This window comes from Ambystoma mexicanum, chromosome 6q (assembly GCF_040938575.1).
Source record: "Ambystoma mexicanum isolate Mex_15411 chromosome 6q, UKY_AmexF1_1, whole genome shotgun sequence".
Lineage (NCBI taxonomy): Eukaryota > Metazoa > Chordata > Amphibia > Caudata > Ambystomatidae > Ambystoma > Ambystoma mexicanum.
Window position 1 is genome coordinate 1,078,263,197 of NC_090937.1, and position 18,544 is coordinate 1,078,281,740.

The window sequence follows — 18,544 nt, forward strand, 5'->3', positions numbered from 1 at the left end:
TCCAAGAAGTCCTCACCCACCTCCTATCTGACAACCTTAAAACATCATCCAAGACTGTCCTGGCAGGGTGACCTGAACCTAGGACTTAATGACCCGGGAGTTCCATAAGCTTAATCCCTCGCCAAAGCGCTAGAGACCCGTGGCTTCAAACAATCCATTACTGACCCTACACACATCAAAAGCTGTACCCTAGACTGGCTAGTACAACACAAATGCCCACCTTATATCAGCGCCAACTCCCCCGCCCCATGGACACACCACCATGTCATCCTATTTTCCATTACCCCACCCAAGAAAGAGAATCTCTTCACCTCTCCCCTTCCACCTACACTTCCCAGGAGCTCTCGCAAGCTCACCAAAGAAAGGCTTTTACCCCACTTACAAATTCCAGTCCTCAGGCTTCCTTTCTCTAACAACCCAGAAATATTGGCTCAAATTTATAACTCCACACTGAAACAGGCAGCAGAGGCCATTGCCCCACTAGCCACGCGGAAAGCCAAACCCACGAGAAACTCCAAAGCATGGTTCTCCCCCAAGCTACTAGAACTCAGCTAAAAAAAACGGGCAACAAACCACCTAGACTCAGCTGAACTTGGGTTTCGCAAACTCGCCAAGTACTATAAAAAGCAATCATCCAGGCCAAAGCTGCATCCTTTAACACTACGATTACCAATTCCAAGTCAGACGCAAAAGAAATCTTCACCATTTTAAGAGAACTTGAAACTCCCACTCCACCCCCCACAGGCCCTGACCAAAGACGAAGCCTGGTGCTCCAATATTCAATTAGCCATGCTGAGTAAAATAGACCTACTTCATAACAGGATCCAGGCTAACCAGCACACACTGATCCTACCCGACCTGTCCTCCACAACCACTTCCAGTCACAACACAAACGACACACCTTTCTTCTCATTCAATGATGTCACCGATTTGAAAGTCATTGCCCTTATAAAGAACATGCAACCCTCTAACTGCAAATGCAACATCTGCCCTGCCTCACTCATTAAAGACTGTGAAGGGACACTTCCACCATTCCTCACCGCCTACATAAATGCCTCCTTAGCCTCTGGACTCGTACCCTCCAGCATCAAAGAAGCCTGGGTACGCCACCTTCTAAAAAAATAAACTCACTCAACCCCACCTCCCCTAACAACTACAGACCTATAACCACAGTCCCATTCCTGCTAAAAATCCTAGATAAAGCAGCCTACTTACAGGTCCAACAATTCCTAGAATCCAACAGCGTCCTTGGCCTGCGACAGTCTGGCTTCCGCCCCGGTCATGGAACGGAATCAGCCCTGCTCGACTTTAAAAAAAAACAGATGGACGACATCAAGCATGTAGGTAAATCTGCTCTACTCCTCCTCCTAGACCTTTCAGTGGCCTTTGACCTTGTAGACCACAAAATACTCTGCCACCATCTCTCCTCATCGCATTTCTCCCCCAACGCAACATCCTGGATCACCTCATTCCTCCAAGGTAGAGCTATAAGAGTGTTCTCTGACCACTCATGCGACTCCCCAGTCATCATTCAGTGCAGCATTCCGCAAGGATCTTGCATCTCCCCCACGCTCTGTAACATCTTCACCATACCACTGTTCAACATACTAGACTCACTCGGCATAGTCTACACCAACTATGTCAACGATACACAAGTCCTCCTTCCCCTATGTGGTAATTATGAGGCCGATGCCAAGACCCTTAACTTAGCATACTCCACCATCCAGGCTTGGATGGCAGCGAACTGGCACTGCCTCAATGGGGCTAAGACTGAACTACTACTGATAGAACCTAAGAAAACCCTAAATAAACTCAACAACCAATGCTCAGCCTTCACCATCGACAACATCCAAATCCCAGTCTCACAGTCCGTAAACACCCTTGGAGGATAACTTGACACTACCCTCTCCATGTCCAGGCAAGTCAGCGCTATGGCTTCCTCTGCAGCCTACTACACGAAACTGCTAAACGCAGCCAGACCTTTCCTGACCACCGAAAACTGTCTGCCCACTGCCAGAGCCATAATTGGCTCAAGATTGGACGACTGCAACATCCTCTTTTCCGACACCTCAGTAAAAAACCTATAGAAACTGCAAACCATTCAGAATAATGCGCTCAAAGCAGGCATAGTCATCCCCAAAAAGGAGAACATCTCTTCCTCAAGGAAGCAGGAACATTGGCTTCCCATTAATGAATGTGTCCTCTTCAAAACACTTGCTGTCGCCCACAAGTGCATCAACCACACAGCCCCACCCTACCTTTCGCAGAGAGTAAGTAGAACCTTCGCCTCCAGACCTACCAGAACACCCTACTTCAACTGACTCATAGTTCCTATGATATGGCATTCAGAACGTCAAAACGAGCCAGAGCCGGCGGGGCAAGCTTCCCATTCATTGCTGCAGAACCATCACACCTTGCTTTTCGTAAAGAAAAAACTCAAAACCTGGCTGTTTGTCTGAACCTTGAACTCTGTGTTGTCTCAATATGCAATCACGCTCTGTAAGATTCATGCAACTAAGTCTCCACTGTCTGTAACAGCACCTCGATGCCCCCGGGCAGCATGTGTGCTCTAAAAATGTTTTTTCTTTTAAAAAGAACACATTTATATAGCTGCCTTAATCACAGCATCTAACTTTTTCAGTGTGGTGGCCCTGTGCAAGAGCAGACACCACAGTGAGCAGAAAAAAAACAAGACCGGCTCAGAATCAAAAGAACTCTTTGCCATATTCAGGGAACTATCCATTCCAGCCACTAAATCTAAAGAGATCGTCAAAGATGAAGCTTGGTGCAACACCATACAGTCCGCCCGCCTGAACAAAATTGAGCTCCTTCAGACAAAAATCCTAATTCACCATAAAAACCTCACTCAGCACATCCAATCAGCCTCTCACGCTGAAACAATGTCTGAGGCCACAGTCAAACCTACCACACCTTTCAAATTCAGAGAAGTCACTGAATTAGAGGTAATAGAAATCGTGAACAAAATCAAGCCCTCCAACTGCAAAGGCGACGCCTGCCCTGGCAAAGTAATTAAAGACTGCGTCGAAACTCTCGCACCATTCCTCAAATCTTTCATCAACGCCTCCTTCAACTCCAACTCAGTCCCTAAAAGAAGGCTGGGTGCACCCACTGCTCAAAAAACGAACTCTAGACCCTGAAAATGCCAATAATTATAGACCTATCACCACCGTCCCCTTCCTGCTTAAGATTCTAGACAGGGTGGTCTACATTCAAATCCAGCAATATCTTGAAGAAAATCACATCCTAGGTAAAAGACAATCCGGTTTCCGCCCTGGACACGGGACCGAGTCTGCACTACTCGAGCTCAAAATACAACTTAACGACATCATGGACAAAGGCAAACCAGCTCTCCTACTCCTGCTGGACCTATCCGCTGCCTTCGATCTGGTCAACCATGACATCTTAGGCACGTAACTAAAAAACGAAGCCCACTTCTCGCCGCAAGCCATCTCCTGGGTCACATCCTTCCTCAAAGGTCTACTTATGAAAGTCTTCTCTGACTCAGCATGCGCCACCCCTACCACCAACCACTGTGGAGTCCCACAAGGCTCATGCACAGCCCCTACACTATATAATATCCTCGCCCTCCCGCTCTTCAATGACTTGGATCGTTGAGACATAGCCTACACCAACTATGCCGACGATACCCAAGTCCTACTCCCCCTCACAGGCATCTATGAACAGGATGCTGCGGCACTAACAAAGATCTACACAGCCAACCAAACCTGTACTGAATGTAAACTATGTACCTCAAGGTGATGTATCGGCTATATGCTCTGATCTCCTGTACTTTTTGTATGCTCCGAATGTAAACCACACCCGCAAATACTTACCTGTTGTATACCAAGCAATTTACATGACATGTACCAAGTAAGCCTTCCTTTTCAGCGCCACGATGCCCCCGGGCAGCTGTGCGCTATACAAATGCAAATAAATAAAATAAATACATAAACCTGTACATAAGTTATGAAGAGCCTTTGTCAGTCGAACGGAAGTAAATCAGAGTGCGGTGTACCACAATGCTCCCCAAGCACTGACTTCAGGCATTAGTGAAACCCATAATGCAGTTTAATTTTGCAATATCAGGTGAGGGTGAGAGGGGGTGGGTTGTTAGGGGGGAGAGTCTACCCCATCAATGGATGAATGAAGTAAGTCTGCACCACTGGGGTGAGAGTACAAAATCAATGCATCAGACTGCATTTAAGGGAAATATGAATTCATTTAAAATCTGCCCTTGCTAAATATGGCATACGGTTCTTTCATTGAACAAAAACATTCATTGGGCAAACTATGAAAACAATCTTTTCGCTGCTGGCATACAAACAGACCATAACTTAACATGTCTAGTTGTAAAGTAATGATTTCAGATCTAACTATATTAGCCAGTGAGATCTATTTCTTTGACATCAGAACCCAGAGAAGATAGTACAGACCACAGGCACAAAAAAAAAGAAAATGTGGTTTCTGCTGCTCCTATACCTATTAAATAGGCGTCTGCTCCGATGATACCTGCTCCCGCTCTGACTGAAATCTGTGGGTTCATGCTCCAAGACTTCCCAGAGGCCATCAAGGTCAAGGACCCTATAAGGGAGGGGCCATACCCCCAAGAATGATCCAAAATCAGGTTCCGATTGGGAAACTTGATCCCCAGATTCTATTCTGTCCATTTTCTCACCAACCCTTGGCATGCTAACTTTTCTGGAATTTGCCTAAAGAAATGCTGCAAAGGTTAATAGTATTGCTTTCCAGGCCTCAAGGCACGGCCATCTTTGAGACCTTTCAGCTCCAGTAACCTGCTAATCCTTTCATTCATATCAGGGCTTGTGAAACGTACAACTGACACATATATGCCAATATCAACTATATCAGACAAGTCTACATGAAATTCAAGTGTACCAGGATCCAGACTCGGATCCCCTCTCTCTGAGGAAGGATCCACTAATATCTTCCCTCCTTGTGGGTGCGTTTACCCAACCTTTAATTATTCCTCCCCCAGGTAAAGAAAGCAGCAGGGTTTAAACTCATTGGTTCAGAAGACTCACACTTCATCAGCCAAAACAGAGAGCAGCAACCTCTTCCATCTTTCTAGGTAGGTGGAAGAGCTGAGGCGCTCTAGGTATTTCAAGGAGGTATGAACAGCACATGTGAGACAAACATTTGTGGAATTTCGGCCAGCAGAAAAGAAGGAAGATATGCTGGAAGTTGAGACTGACGGATATTTAGCTGCAGATCATATAATTGGTTGCTCAAAAGATGTGACTAACATGTGACCAAATAACTACCTTCTAGGCTGCATAAAACAAAAATGATGACTGATGGTCAACAAATCATTTGGAATTGTTACAGTTCAGGTTCTTCTTTATTTGGCATGCATGTAAATTGTTACCTAAACTGAATCAAATGAAAACAGAAACACTGAAGAGTGTGGGTTTTGAAAACAAGAAGAAAGAACGTACATCTTACTTTTAGTCCTCAGGGAAAATATACTAGTGCCAGAAGAGCCACTGCTCCGTCGTGTAGCAGTTCAATCCGCAGGTATGTAGTAACATAAGAAACTGCTGTTTGAAAGTGTAATATTTGGCCGTCTCAGTTTGTTAGACAGACAGAGACAGACAGACACACACGAGAGGTGGTGATGGAAAAGTCGACCAAATTGTAGACATCCAAAAAATAGTCAATATAACAACCAAGAACCCATTGACATATGCAGCAATACCAATCAAGACCTTAAATCCTGCAGAGCAGGGTTAGAGAAGAGAAGCGCTCTACTAAAAATAAATAAATCAATACCTCTGTCTGCAGCCAAGCAATGCGTTGGGCATGGCCCCTTCAAGAACAAATCCAGATTGGGGGGCATGACTGACTATTTACCAGAATGGCAGGACAAAGCACAATACTGGTGAGTGCTAAACATTGTACAGAATGGTTACAATCTTTTGCTCATTTCTTCTTCACTCAACATTTCTCCAAGAAAGGGTGTAATTCCTTGCCACAAGAACCAGCTGGTACATGAGGAAAGAACACCGATTTAAAAAAAAAAAGTATATTTGTTTCCATTACAACAGAAAACCGAAGACATTGTAGGATATGTATCCCTCCCAGCCCTTCCCAAAACCGAATGCAAACAATCAATTGCAACAGATACCAAATAGAATACTTATTTAACAATTTAATAACAAAGTATACTGTTCCCCATCCACGTACTAGATGATATAGTAGTTCAATACACTTTCAGAGTTACACTACTAATTTATTATCAACACCCTCCTTCCTCTTAATGATATTTTCATAAGCTGTCACAGCCATTGTCAAGTCCATCCATTCTTTTACCTTTCCTCTACTACTACTTTTCCAATGTTGCAATAGTGCTAGTCTGGATCTATCTGCCCTCAATTTCCCGTAATGAATTACCAGACGCACCTATGCCCAGAAAGGCAAATTCTTGTGACAGATTTTCCGCATCTAGGATTATTCTACGTATCTTGTTGGGGAGGGCCCGCCAAAAACCTCAAATATTTAGGCAGGACCATAATAAATGTAAAAAACTCCCTCTCTACTCACAACCTCGCCAATACAGCAGGGATGGTGAGGTGCTCATCCTATTAAACTTAACAGGGTACCAATTGGTTCCATGCACACAGTCTCGACTTCGAAAGCAGGGTTGATTTCAGGACAATCTGCAGGGAACAAACCTTTGTTCTCGGATAAAGGTGAAATGGTTTGCGCATAGTGCAGCCATCTAAAACCCACAAAAAGCTGCCACCAGCCAGTGAGTGGCACAGTTAGCCAAACAGGTGTACCTGCTCAGAATAAAGTACTACAGGGAACCGGTGGGGAACCCTTCACCATGAGTGGTACGGATTAGAAGGGAGCATCATACACAAAATAGTATCCCCAGCGAGGCCTCCGATTAGGAGTCACTGCAGGGTGAGGTAAGCAGGGGGAGAGATAAAGAGGAGTCAGTTAACTAGTCATGGCAAGCAAAAAAGTCATGGAACGCACACAAGGTGACAGTATAGGAATGCCAAACCAATAGCCACGTGTTTGATTTGTTATCATTAACACAGTATTGCACTAGCTCACCCCATCTAGCACTTGCAGCTCTCTGGACAGTTTCTCTGCAAAGGCTTCAGCATTGGAGATGGCATACTCGCATCCTTCCATCATTATCTCAATATCTTGTTCCTCCCTTGCATTCAGCTCTTGGTACTCGTCCACAGCTTCTTCGTCACCTCCTGCAACACTATGATTCTCACCACTTGGCTCTGATTCTTAGATGGGATGAAAACATTAAAGGTGAAGCTGAGTGTACACGGACACACAGGAAAAAAGACACAATTTAACAACCACAATAAGGGACAAGCATGGGCTCGGAATTTCCAGGTGCTGCTACAACATGGCAACAGCCGGCAAATGGTAATAGCACGGGGCATATTATTGATGTGCGTGGTAAATACCTATGCAATACCTGCACAAGAGCAACAATTGGTAGCTTTACTGATGCTTGTATTTAACTGGAATTCGGTGCATGGAACAAATGAAAGGAGATCATATTGCTTATATACATCAAAAGCTGATTTAACAGCTGCAATTAAGCCATTATCTATTCAGAAAGAACATTGGCATCCCCTTAAAAGCAAAGAGCTAGCGCAAAAAGATCAATGCCGAGAGGAGGAATGTTTAGGTGCCGAGTGGCAGGTAGTGGGTGTGAATGGGCATAGAGAATAGCATGGGTGGTTAAAAAGTCAAACGACACCTAGGGGCTGCATGTTCCTCATTGCATCCCATCTCTTTCCTACCTCCACTTCCCATGCTTACAGCACCACCCAATAGCCAAAACTAAAAAAGAATGGAAGGGAGGCCTATTGTACAAACGGAAGAGCACACAAAGGCCTAAACGCTTCCTCTTATTCAAACAAATATTGCTGGGAAACTGAAAATCATAAATAAACCTCACGGCTACAGGGACTCTTCATTCTGATGGCTTGAGTTGTATCTCACATTTCATGTGGAAATCAAATTGATATTCAAGAAGTTGGATTTGGGAAATTTCCGGAGGAAGGACTAATATATGGTAGTCAAGAAGCTAATTCTGTAGGCTGAAAGTCATGAAGAGCTGCCGGAAGGCAAATAAAGTTAAACAATAGAATCATTTAAAAAAATATATATGTCAAATCCAAAAAACAGAAAAAGTTTATGTATTTTAAAATATTAATTCTTAAGCAGTGATCGTTTAACCGCAGAATGGAAAAGAAATAACATTAATAACAAGGAATGTCTGCTCGTAACTAAAAGAGGCAAGATTGCTTTGTGACACTTGAGAAGCAGGGGTCGATGTTGTTTCCACAAAAATCCTCAAATTTCATACGTTTAAAATATTATTTGGCGATATTGGGTGGCAGAAAAATGCAGTTGCTAACAACATCTTATTGTCCTGGGCAACGGCTAGAACTGGCAAGATGTATGCCCCGAGCCTAAGTTTAACTTTTGAATTGGCAAACTGCCTACCTATGAAAATGTCATTGGGGCCAGAAGCAATATTTGTTTTCTGGAATACAAAAAACGTACATAATGTAAGGATTGCTAAACTGTTATCACAGGTGTATCCAATAACACAAATACAATAAGAACAAAAACGTAAAAAAGCAAAATGTCATAAAATACAGTTCAATTCACTACATGTAACAAAACACTAGAAGAAAAATAAGGAAAGAAAAAGGCACTACCCACCTTCAGCAACTTTAGGCAGTTCTGGAGAGTGAAAGGTATGAAAAAAGAGCAGAGGAAAGTAAGCAAAGAAATATTATAGCTGGCAAGCACACAAACTACTAGGTGTTGTTTACAAAGTCGGAGGCCAGAAAGCACAGGCTTAAGACAGCATTCCAGTAAAAATTACATGTTAAGAAATTACATGCATGTCAATTCAGATCTAGCTTAGATGACACGTTTATGATCTCATGGAAGACAGGAAAGGGTTCCCCTTAAACATATACACATTAGAGCTTAAAGCTGAAGATGTGGGTGTGCAATTGTTCTCCAAGACGCACATAAATAACCTTATAAATGTAACACAGGCCTCTGGATTTCAGAAACATCTGGTTGGAATTAGTATTTGGTTGTGGAGCATCGTTAGCAATGACAAAAGCTGTCAAAAGTCTGGTTTAAGGTGAGCCTACTTTTAAATGGTGACATTATTGTGAACGTGTGCTTGGAATCATTTTAGCGAGAACAGCATTGGCTACTTTTTATGTTATCTTAGGTTGATTTATACCGTGCACCGCTACCAACCAGGGGCAGTCTCCAGGCGCTCGTGTGGCTCTGCACGAAAGAGGAAATGGTTGGTTAGTGAGGGAAGAGTGATATTATAGGTCCAGAACCAGGTTGTTTCTATGACTGTTATGTAGGAGTGTGTGTGTGTTATGTGTGTGTGTTATGTGTTATGTGTGTATGTGTAGACTGGATGGTATTTCAGGTTGTGCACAGGGGTTTGTTTTATCCATATGGGTAAGGTCCAGTGCCCATGTTGGTTGTTGTAAACTTGTGTTAGGTGTGTGTTTGGGTGTAGGATGGCTAGCCTAGTGGGTGTGTATGGTGTGTTGTGGTGTGTAGGAGGGGGCAGGAGTGGGGTGGTCAGTACATTGGCTAATCTCTAATTCTTCTATGTGGCTAATCTACACAATTCTATATAGTGATACACATGGTTTATTTCATAGTCTAAGTGTGACGCGTGGCTAATCTTCATAATTCTGTCTAGCTGTGATGCAAGCTAGTGTGACGCAAGCTAATATTCAAAGTTCTGTCTGGATGTGACTCAATCTAATCTTCACAATTCTGTTTAGATGTGACGCAAGCTAGTGTGACGCAAGCTAATATTCAAAGTTCTGTCTGGATGTGACTCAATCTAATCTTCACAATTCTGTTTAGATGTGACGCAAGCTAATCATCACAATTCTATCTAGATGTGACGTAAGCTTATCTTCACAATTCTGTCTAGATGTGACGCAAGCTAAAATTCACAATTATGTCTAGATGCGCTGCAAGCTAATATTTACAATTCTGTCTAGATGTGACACACGCTGATATTCACAGTTTAATGCAGTAATACTTAAACTGATGGTTTACAAAGCAATCAAGCTAAGTGGGAGGTATGGCTAGTTAAACACATTAAAGTTAAAATGCGAGATATGGCTAACTAGCTACAGTCAGGCTAAGTGTGGATAGAGGGAGGGTAGAGGATGGCGGGAGGGTGGCCAAATAAGGGTAATACAGTGAATGCAGTATACTACTTAGACTGATGGGGTTTAAGGTAAAACAGGCAGAATATGAGATATATGCGCATTTGGGCACAAGGCCCCATACATTTTAGGGATGAACTTTTAAAGTTAGTATTGTATCTCTGTGGACCGGTAGTGGTGCATACTAATACTTGCCTTCCTTTGCAGGGGTTTGGTATTTTGTCCTACTCCAGTGATATTTATTTAGTATTGTGTGATATTATATGCTAGTAGTCACTTTCCATAGGGTTATATAGCCATAAATAAACATGTTTCAAACTGTTTGTCTAAGTGTGTTCCTTGACTTCTCACTGTGTGTACTCATTGAGGACCCCTTACCAGTTTTACCCCTCCTGAGACTTCGCCTTGGCCACTCGCCAAAATATAACCCTTCGTTAGAATAGTAGAATAGTAGAATGAAGTTCAAAGTGAGTAAAACCTAGTGATATACATTTAGAATGGTGGTAGGCTATTCATGGGGAATAAAACCACATTTAGTAGGCTTTTAGAATGACAGAATGTAATTCAAGGTAAGCAGACCCTATTGGTAATATCCTACAGTGTTATTCAGTTTCAGGAAAACTATACTATAGTTATACCAACACTGTTACAAGTATACCTGGCTCTTGCATAAGTTACTCCATTTCAGAACGGATACGCTTACACTACTACCTAAAAGGTAAGCACTTTGCAACAGATGTGACATTCTTTAACTGAGAATTTAAATGAGAATACAAGTGAGAAAGAAGAGGGGGCTTCTCAAGCCTCTATTTCTACATCTGAGGCAGGGGCCGTTTTTTAATTTAAAAAGGAAGAGATGAGTTTAGTTTATTTGCTTTTATAACTTATATATGATAATCAGAGAAAAATAGCTTGAGTATAATGTTGCCAAGTTTGAATTCGATAGAGTTGAGAAAGAGAGGGACAGAGCCTTCCAGCTGGAACTGGCCAGACTTCAAGGGTCTCAAGGCTCCTCTCCATGGGGTCTGTAAGTGGTTTCGGTCCTCCTCTCATCCAAGATTTTCAAAGGATCTGGTGAATGTATATATTTGTGATATATGGTTTTGAGTGATAATACTACCCGCTGGCTTCATTTCTTAGTATGTGCGTAAAGGCCTATCAAGTAGTTGTATTTGTATATGTTGACTGTCCAAGCTGAATTATTGTGCGTACTCACTGAAGCCCTAGACCTCTCCCACACTCTCCTAAGACTAAGCCTTAACTGCTCTCCACACTACCTTGATCGGGCTTTGGATAATACTAACAAAATCTCCCTTTTCACCATAACTAGGGTGGTCTCCTAACTCCCCACGCCCTTCATCCCCAAAGGGTTGATTTTGGAAATCCATCTTAACAACGGTTTCTAATCTGAAGACAACACCATGCTCTAATACTGCCTGCATGAACATTTCTGATGCAAAATAATTCCAACAACGTCGGCAGATATTGCATCCCCCTCCACCTGCACTCTTACACCAATGTATGTGTGACACCTCCCCCATAACAACACAAAAACACAAAGAATAACTTGAAAGAACCTCCCCACTAACTGCTAATACAATTGAAAGGGCAAGAAGCTCTGCAGTCCAGCAAGTAGCCAAATTTCTGAAGGGATGTTGATAGAAACCTTGCTGGTTGCAAACTCACACCGACTAAGGGTGGCAGCCAGGGGCATCACGGATGCCATTGAAACAAAATTCTATGTGTAGTGTGAATTTACGAGCTCACATATCAGATGATTATTCATGGCAGCAGAAGAAACTTAATATCACAGAGCTATCAGGTAGGCGTGCAAATCCACTTCAATCTGTGATCGACGTTTTGCACAGATTTATTTTGAGATGATGTTTAATTTAGATGGAAAAAGTATTTGGTAGTGCACCTTCACGTCTCACAGCATTTTCTTAACCTCGTTGAATGTTTTTTGGGCTGCCTGAACCGAGGGGCTAAAGTCCAGATACATTTGCAGACTCGCACTGCCGTAGCTTATCTTGCTCATCTTTATGATTAAATCCTGGTCTCTGTATTTGAATATGCAGACTATAACAGCTCTCGGGGGTTAGCCCAGGGTGGGTGATCTAGGACCCCAGGATCTATGCGCCCTTTCAACCAGGAATTGCTGCGATAAGACAGGCTTACTCAGGACCTCAGGAAGGATTTTTAAAAATAGTTCAGTGGCACCCTGAACGGCAGTTTACTGTAGGCCTATTATCCAAATGTTGTTGCAGCTCGATCTCTACTCAAAGTCATCTTTCTTGGCCCTTATCGCCCCTAGTTCTTTCTGTAATGCTTGTATAGCTGAGTTGTGTTTGTCACTGGGAGTTTCAACCACTGTCACCCTCTGTTCAACCTCACTGAGGTGCCGCATAATTGTTCCACCTTGCATTGGGAGACTTCAAGTCTTGATGCAAGACCGTCTAGCTTTTGGTCGAGTGACCACATTGCATTTCTTAGCTCCATAAACTCATCTTTCAATCCAGGCTCATGTTTCACTTGTGCATGTAAAGGCTGTTTGGAACCAAGGAACTGGAGCCAGCCATGCAGTTCTCCTTGATACTGCTCTAACCCAGGCTCTCTAGTGATTTCACAGCAAAAGCTTCCAGCTTTGACAGTCTTTTGGTACTGCTGTGCCTCCACCTATTCTATGGTGTATTCAGCCGGCTTCACCGTGCACAACGTGGTCAGGGAAGCGAGATGTGACAGTGGCGTACTGTACCTGGCAGTTGTAGATGGAGTTGCCAGCCATGATCTCTATGCCCTCCAGTCAGTCAGTGTGACGAATGTTTCCAAATCATGTCGCCCTGGCTGCCAAGGCGCTCATTTGTTTAAAGCCCTCGTTCCAGGCCACATGGGGCCCACCAGTCTGGCAGACGGGCCCTGTTTCTTCCAGGGCAATCACAGTGTCAGATCGTGGCATTGGTCGCTATGGCGATGCTGGTGCTTCCCACGTGTTGCGCCACCACGTCGTTTCTGAAGCGGTCTTGTTCTAAACCAAGATGGTGCCCGTTACTGCTTGCACACTATTCAAATCGGGAATGGAACGCCGAAGAGACAAGTCTCATCTCACGTGAGTACCGACGCTGTGTGATTTTCTTTGCTTGCTTCCAGTTTGATTGCAATCACTTTTGGCTCCCGATCCTGCTTGGTTTCCTTTTCTCCACTGTGCTTCCCCTTTTTCGTGGGAGTGTGACTTACCATTTCTACGGCCGGCTGTTCCTGTCTCCTTCTCCCTTCACTACTCCCCCTCCCCCCAACTCTGCTCCCTTCCTTGCCTGGCTACTGGATTTACTGGATTCTCCCTTCATCAGAGTGCCTTTTAATAGCTGTTCTGTTCTTTATGAGACTTAACTTCCAACTGCCTGCAGGATCACCAAACTCACTGGTGACTCTTCTCTCCAACCTCCTGACGGTTTTTCTGCCATTGCCCTTTTCCCTCTGGGTACAGCCCAGAGCTCTTGATGTGGTTTCTGTTCACATCCATACTCCGTTTCCAAGTGCCAACCACTGATTCCCATTACTTCTACCGCTTCATGCACCTCCTGATAAGCAGTAAGTGGGCTGTACTTACAAAATCTCACACATAGGCGCTCAGCTCCACTGCGACAGTGGTGGCTGATGCTGCGCCTTCACCGAGTCAAGATCATAGTTGTATGCTGCAGCAGGGAATAGCAGGGCCAGTTGCCGCAGAGGAGATGAGCAGGCCCACTAGATTTCCGACTGCCACAACGAGACCAAACCAACTGGGCCTGCAATGGCTCTGCCACCCCCACAAAGCTGGTCGCAACCCCTCTAGTAGCTCACAGTCCATGCAGCATCTCTGCCATTTGGGTCTAGCAGGTAGGCGCAGGAGTGTCGATGGGGGTTGCAAGGCCAGGAAATGGCAGACTCACCAGCTAGGGGTGGCACACGCGCTCAGGGGCGTACAATCGAGCTCCAACAGCCTCCTCAAGATCGTGGAGATGTCAGCAGCAGGTCATGCTGCAAGTCTCAGGAGAAGGTCCCTGTGGATGCTTCCAGTCCCACACCAGCAGCTCCTGGGACAAACGCAGGTTGTGTGTTGCCTCTGCTTGCCCCTGTTTCAGGACAAATGTTATGGATTTAGTGCAGGCGCGGAACGGCCATATTGTAACTGCTCGGTAGCCCCCCTTAATTTTGCGTTAGTTGTGACTTGATGTCTATAAATGTAAATGTGAAATCCAAGATAAAACGAAAAGTAAAAAATAACTAATGCGGTTGTTTGAGGGAATTACTTCACTATATTTTGTGTACCTTTCTGAGCTCAATAAGGAACAAGCAGATATACAGTATAACTCAATACAAAAGACCAGTGCTCCAGATAAGATTTAGAAGTGGGAGTATTTTACTCCCTATTGTTTTTAAAGGTGGGAATAAAATGATTTTTAGGGAGTAAAAATGTAAGTCCAATTCCCAATGGGAGCATTTTATAAGCGAGTAAAATTGTTTTAACTGTAAAATGGAAATATGTTGGTAATACATTTGTTTGCATTACTTAATTCATGCACATTAAAAGATATACGTTTACCTCTTCGACCAGTCAGTAATAACAGAACTTTCTTCCTGTGGCACTATGTGCACTACTGGTCCAAACATATACATGGAGCTCTGTGGGGGTGAAGCAGGGCCAACAAGTTCCTTTTCTAAATTAGTTGTAAGTATTGTAACTCCCTATTTTAATTTTTTGGGAGTATTTGCCTATTTTAATGGAGTGAAAGTGGCCAATTACACCCCTTATCTGTACAGCTGCAAAAAGACCAAAACAAATCTACAAATTATAGTAACAAAATCAGTCTTGGCTGTGAAGGGAAGGGTACAACTACTCAGGAGGCCAGATACCAGTGCCCATTACTGATTTCCGTGCAGGGAAGTACTGCGTACATATCACACTTTCCACAGTGGACTTAGAGAAAAAAGAAGTACACGTTTTAAAGACTTGTCAAGCTGTCACACTGCTTAAATGGATACAAAGAAAGAACATACTGGGCCAATGGAACTGGACTGGTTATCTGGCTGACGATGCCTATATTTATTTGTTGAAATTCTAAATTTATGGACTGTGAACATGCAATGTTTGTATGCTTTTATCTGTACAGCACACATGTTTTCTTGTTTTCATGGATGCAGAATATTTGCTTAAAGGCAAACTTCTGGCAGCAACAAGCATGCTTGTGAGACATAAAAAAAAGCTCTCAATTATGTCCACAAATAATGTACCAGATAGGTTTACCATGCGTGCACAATACCTTCCAACAGCTGAGCGCTAACATTGGCAAATTCAACTTTTTTCCGTAGATATCGCTGGTTCAGTTTCCAGATGCAAGAAATGAAAGCATTCTTCTCTGCTGTACTGCTGGCAACCCATTTGTAAACTTTATCAAAATGTAAGTCAAATTCAGGATTCTCCTACAAAATAAAAGCAAATGGGTGAGGTTAGCTTGCTTAATATGCATGTGTGGTCAGACGCCTTTCCCATCAGGCATCATAATTGAGGCAGAGGAAAGGCATAAGGCTCAAAATCAATAAGATGTATTATATACTGTAATGAAGGGTTAAACAAAAACACATGAAACATAGCTGGAAAAAAATAGCAGAATGTACATCAATGAAACACACAGAAAAGGTAGAGAACAAACCTACTGGAAACAGAACGTTACAATTTAGATCATATTGCTCATAGAAAGACAGATCTGCTTGTTAAATCAATACAGGTCTTTCATATCACACCGGAATGCTCATCCACTGAAGCACATGATACTAAATACAGCTTGATCATTAATCACTCCAATGTGTAATAAAGTATTTTTCTGGAGCTATTTTTAAGACCCAGATACATCAAACAAAATAAACAAGCAGAGGAGGGCCCAGCATTATTCTGGATGGGCTTGTGTGGGACATCAACAGAATTGACACAACAAAGGAGAGCCCCAGACAGATTATGTGCATTCAGAAATGACAGGAAAAACCTTAATTGTAAATTCCTATATACAAATTATTGATTTCATACTAAAAGAATGTGTAGACAAAAACACAACTGTATTTGCACATATAAAACTATATACATTTGATGCAAATTATTCAATTAAAATACCTTAAATACATTGGTCATGTTATTGAAATTCTATAAAACAAACTGAAACAAAATGCAAACAGATACACAAAGACAAAATCAAAACAATTATGCTAATAACCACAGACATCTGTGTGTGAAAATGTCACACGTATGCAAAACCATCCAAATAAATGCATTGAATAGAAAATATTCAAAACTGGGTCATACACAATAGCTTATATGTCTTAATATTGCCATAATAAATAGACACTTATATAAACAAACCCAACAAGTTTCAATCCCTTGGATACTGTTGGATCTTCCTCAGAGGTAATCAAACTATTTGTGGTAATGTATAGAGATGAAGTAAGAAACCAATGGTGAAAAAGAAAGCCAATTACTGAAAACACAAACAACAAGTGCTTACATTCCTGTTTTTAATTCCCATACTATCATTATGGGAACGAAAACAGATGACCAATTACTAAACTAGCCAGTCAGGTCATATATGTCATCACTTGTCCATGTGGATTCCACTACACTGGAAGGACTATGAGAAGAATTAAAAGTCAGAATTTGTGAACTTTGTAGCTGTATTAAGAACAGGAATCAAACTGCTCCATTGGTTTTGCATTTTTGGGAAAAAGTCCACAAAGAGACTGAATTTACTTGGTCAGTGCTCTTAAACATCACTGTTAGTATGGAAGTCTAGCACACATTTCTGTTGTTGGAACAACACCTTATCTTTACCACCAGATGTGACTATATGGCCTTAACAAAGAACTTGTATGGCTGTAATTATAACGCAACTCATTTTAGTGCAACCTCTGTTTTTCTTTCTCTTTTTAAAAATTATAAGTATTGGCGATGAATGATCTTTAGAGATACTTGTTGATAAATTTGTGGTGTTCACACTTCCATTACTGTGATGGGGTCTGCCACAAGTAATCACTCCCAACACTTGAAGGGTGTTCACTGAATCATTACAATAAGATTGGCTTTGTGAAATTATACGCCCAAAGGCCCAACAGGGGTTTGAGGACTTTGGTACTACAGCCGTCCCTCTCTCTCAAGACTCCTGTGGACTTTCCCACCTCCCTAACGCAGTCGTCCTGAACGTAGTTAGTTCTACTGATCGGTGCCACCTATCTGTCGGTGTCTCCTGTTACTACGCAAGTTGAGGGGTTGTAATGATGAGCCAGGAGACCAGGTTGGGTTAAGAGACTTTAGTGGGTTCGTGGTACATAAGTCACAGGTAATAAGTTACAGGCAGGATAAGTACATAAGGGAGGGAAGCATCCACCGGTCCCCCCTCTGTTCAGCTCATTTTCCAACTGAACAGGGAGAACCTTGGCACTCACACCAAAACATTCTAGATGGAACACTATAATACAAGCATTCCAGGCACAGGCTCGCATATACTTAGGAAACAGCTAATGAACCAGGATAGGTAAGACATAACACATCTCCCCCCTTACATAACAATACAATGAAGGAAGGAAACAGAAGGAAAAGTCATAAATGGACAATATATCTAAAATAAAACTATCCTTCCATATCCCATCCAGCAAACCACTAATAGTCATATGCTATTCCCTTCCAATTCCATGATATAGTTAAAAATAGCTAATCCACTACAAGACACTCGCCAGAACCATAATGGCCATTTATGGATCTCGGCTACAGGGAACCAGCCCACAATCTAATAAACAAACCTGACCACCTACATCATATCATTAACCCTGTTACAACATTCTCCAACATCAAAAGCTTCTTGAAAGAAACTACAGGGTTAATACCCTCTACCTGCCTAATGCATATCATTTAGAGACACAAATTGCCTCCACATAACATCCTGCTGAGCACCAACCACATTAAAGGTGACAAATAGCACCAATGTTGATACCCAACCAAATGATCAATCATTAACTAACACATTGACACAAAAATGTGCCAACATAAAACCAGGTCTGTAACCTAGCTACTAACCTTGAAACACCAATGCTCACCACTGAGCACATTAACATTTGAACCTATGTAAGTTCACTACCTGAACAAGAGAATGCTCGCCACAACTAAGCATATTAAACATAGGCATGCTTAAAGGTCAAGGAACTAACCTATTACTAGACAATGAGCAAACCATGTTCTCATACTGGCAAACAGACGTTCACACAACCAC

At 42.6% G+C, this 18,544-nt stretch overlaps 1 protein-coding gene across 4 annotated transcripts in view; it reads right to left on the minus strand.

Annotated features, from left to right (window-relative positions):
- EXOC1 (exocyst complex component 1) overlaps positions 1-18,544 on the minus strand; it is a 791,619-nt gene that overhangs the window by 656,735 nt on the left and 116,340 nt on the right. For 2 of the 4 annotated variants that reach the window (XM_069631624.1, XM_069631622.1), the window contains exons 4-6: positions 15,557-15,716; positions 8,752-8,772; positions 7,105-7,292 (exon numbers count right to left, since the gene is read on the minus strand). In XM_069631624.1, coding sequence (XP_069487725.1) covers positions 7,105-7,292; positions 8,752-8,772; positions 15,557-15,716 — 369 coding nt within the window. The remainder of the gene's footprint in view (positions 1-7,104; positions 7,293-8,751; positions 8,773-15,556; positions 15,717-18,544) is intronic. The other 2 variants (XM_069631625.1, XM_069631623.1) reach the window with 1 other exon arrangement.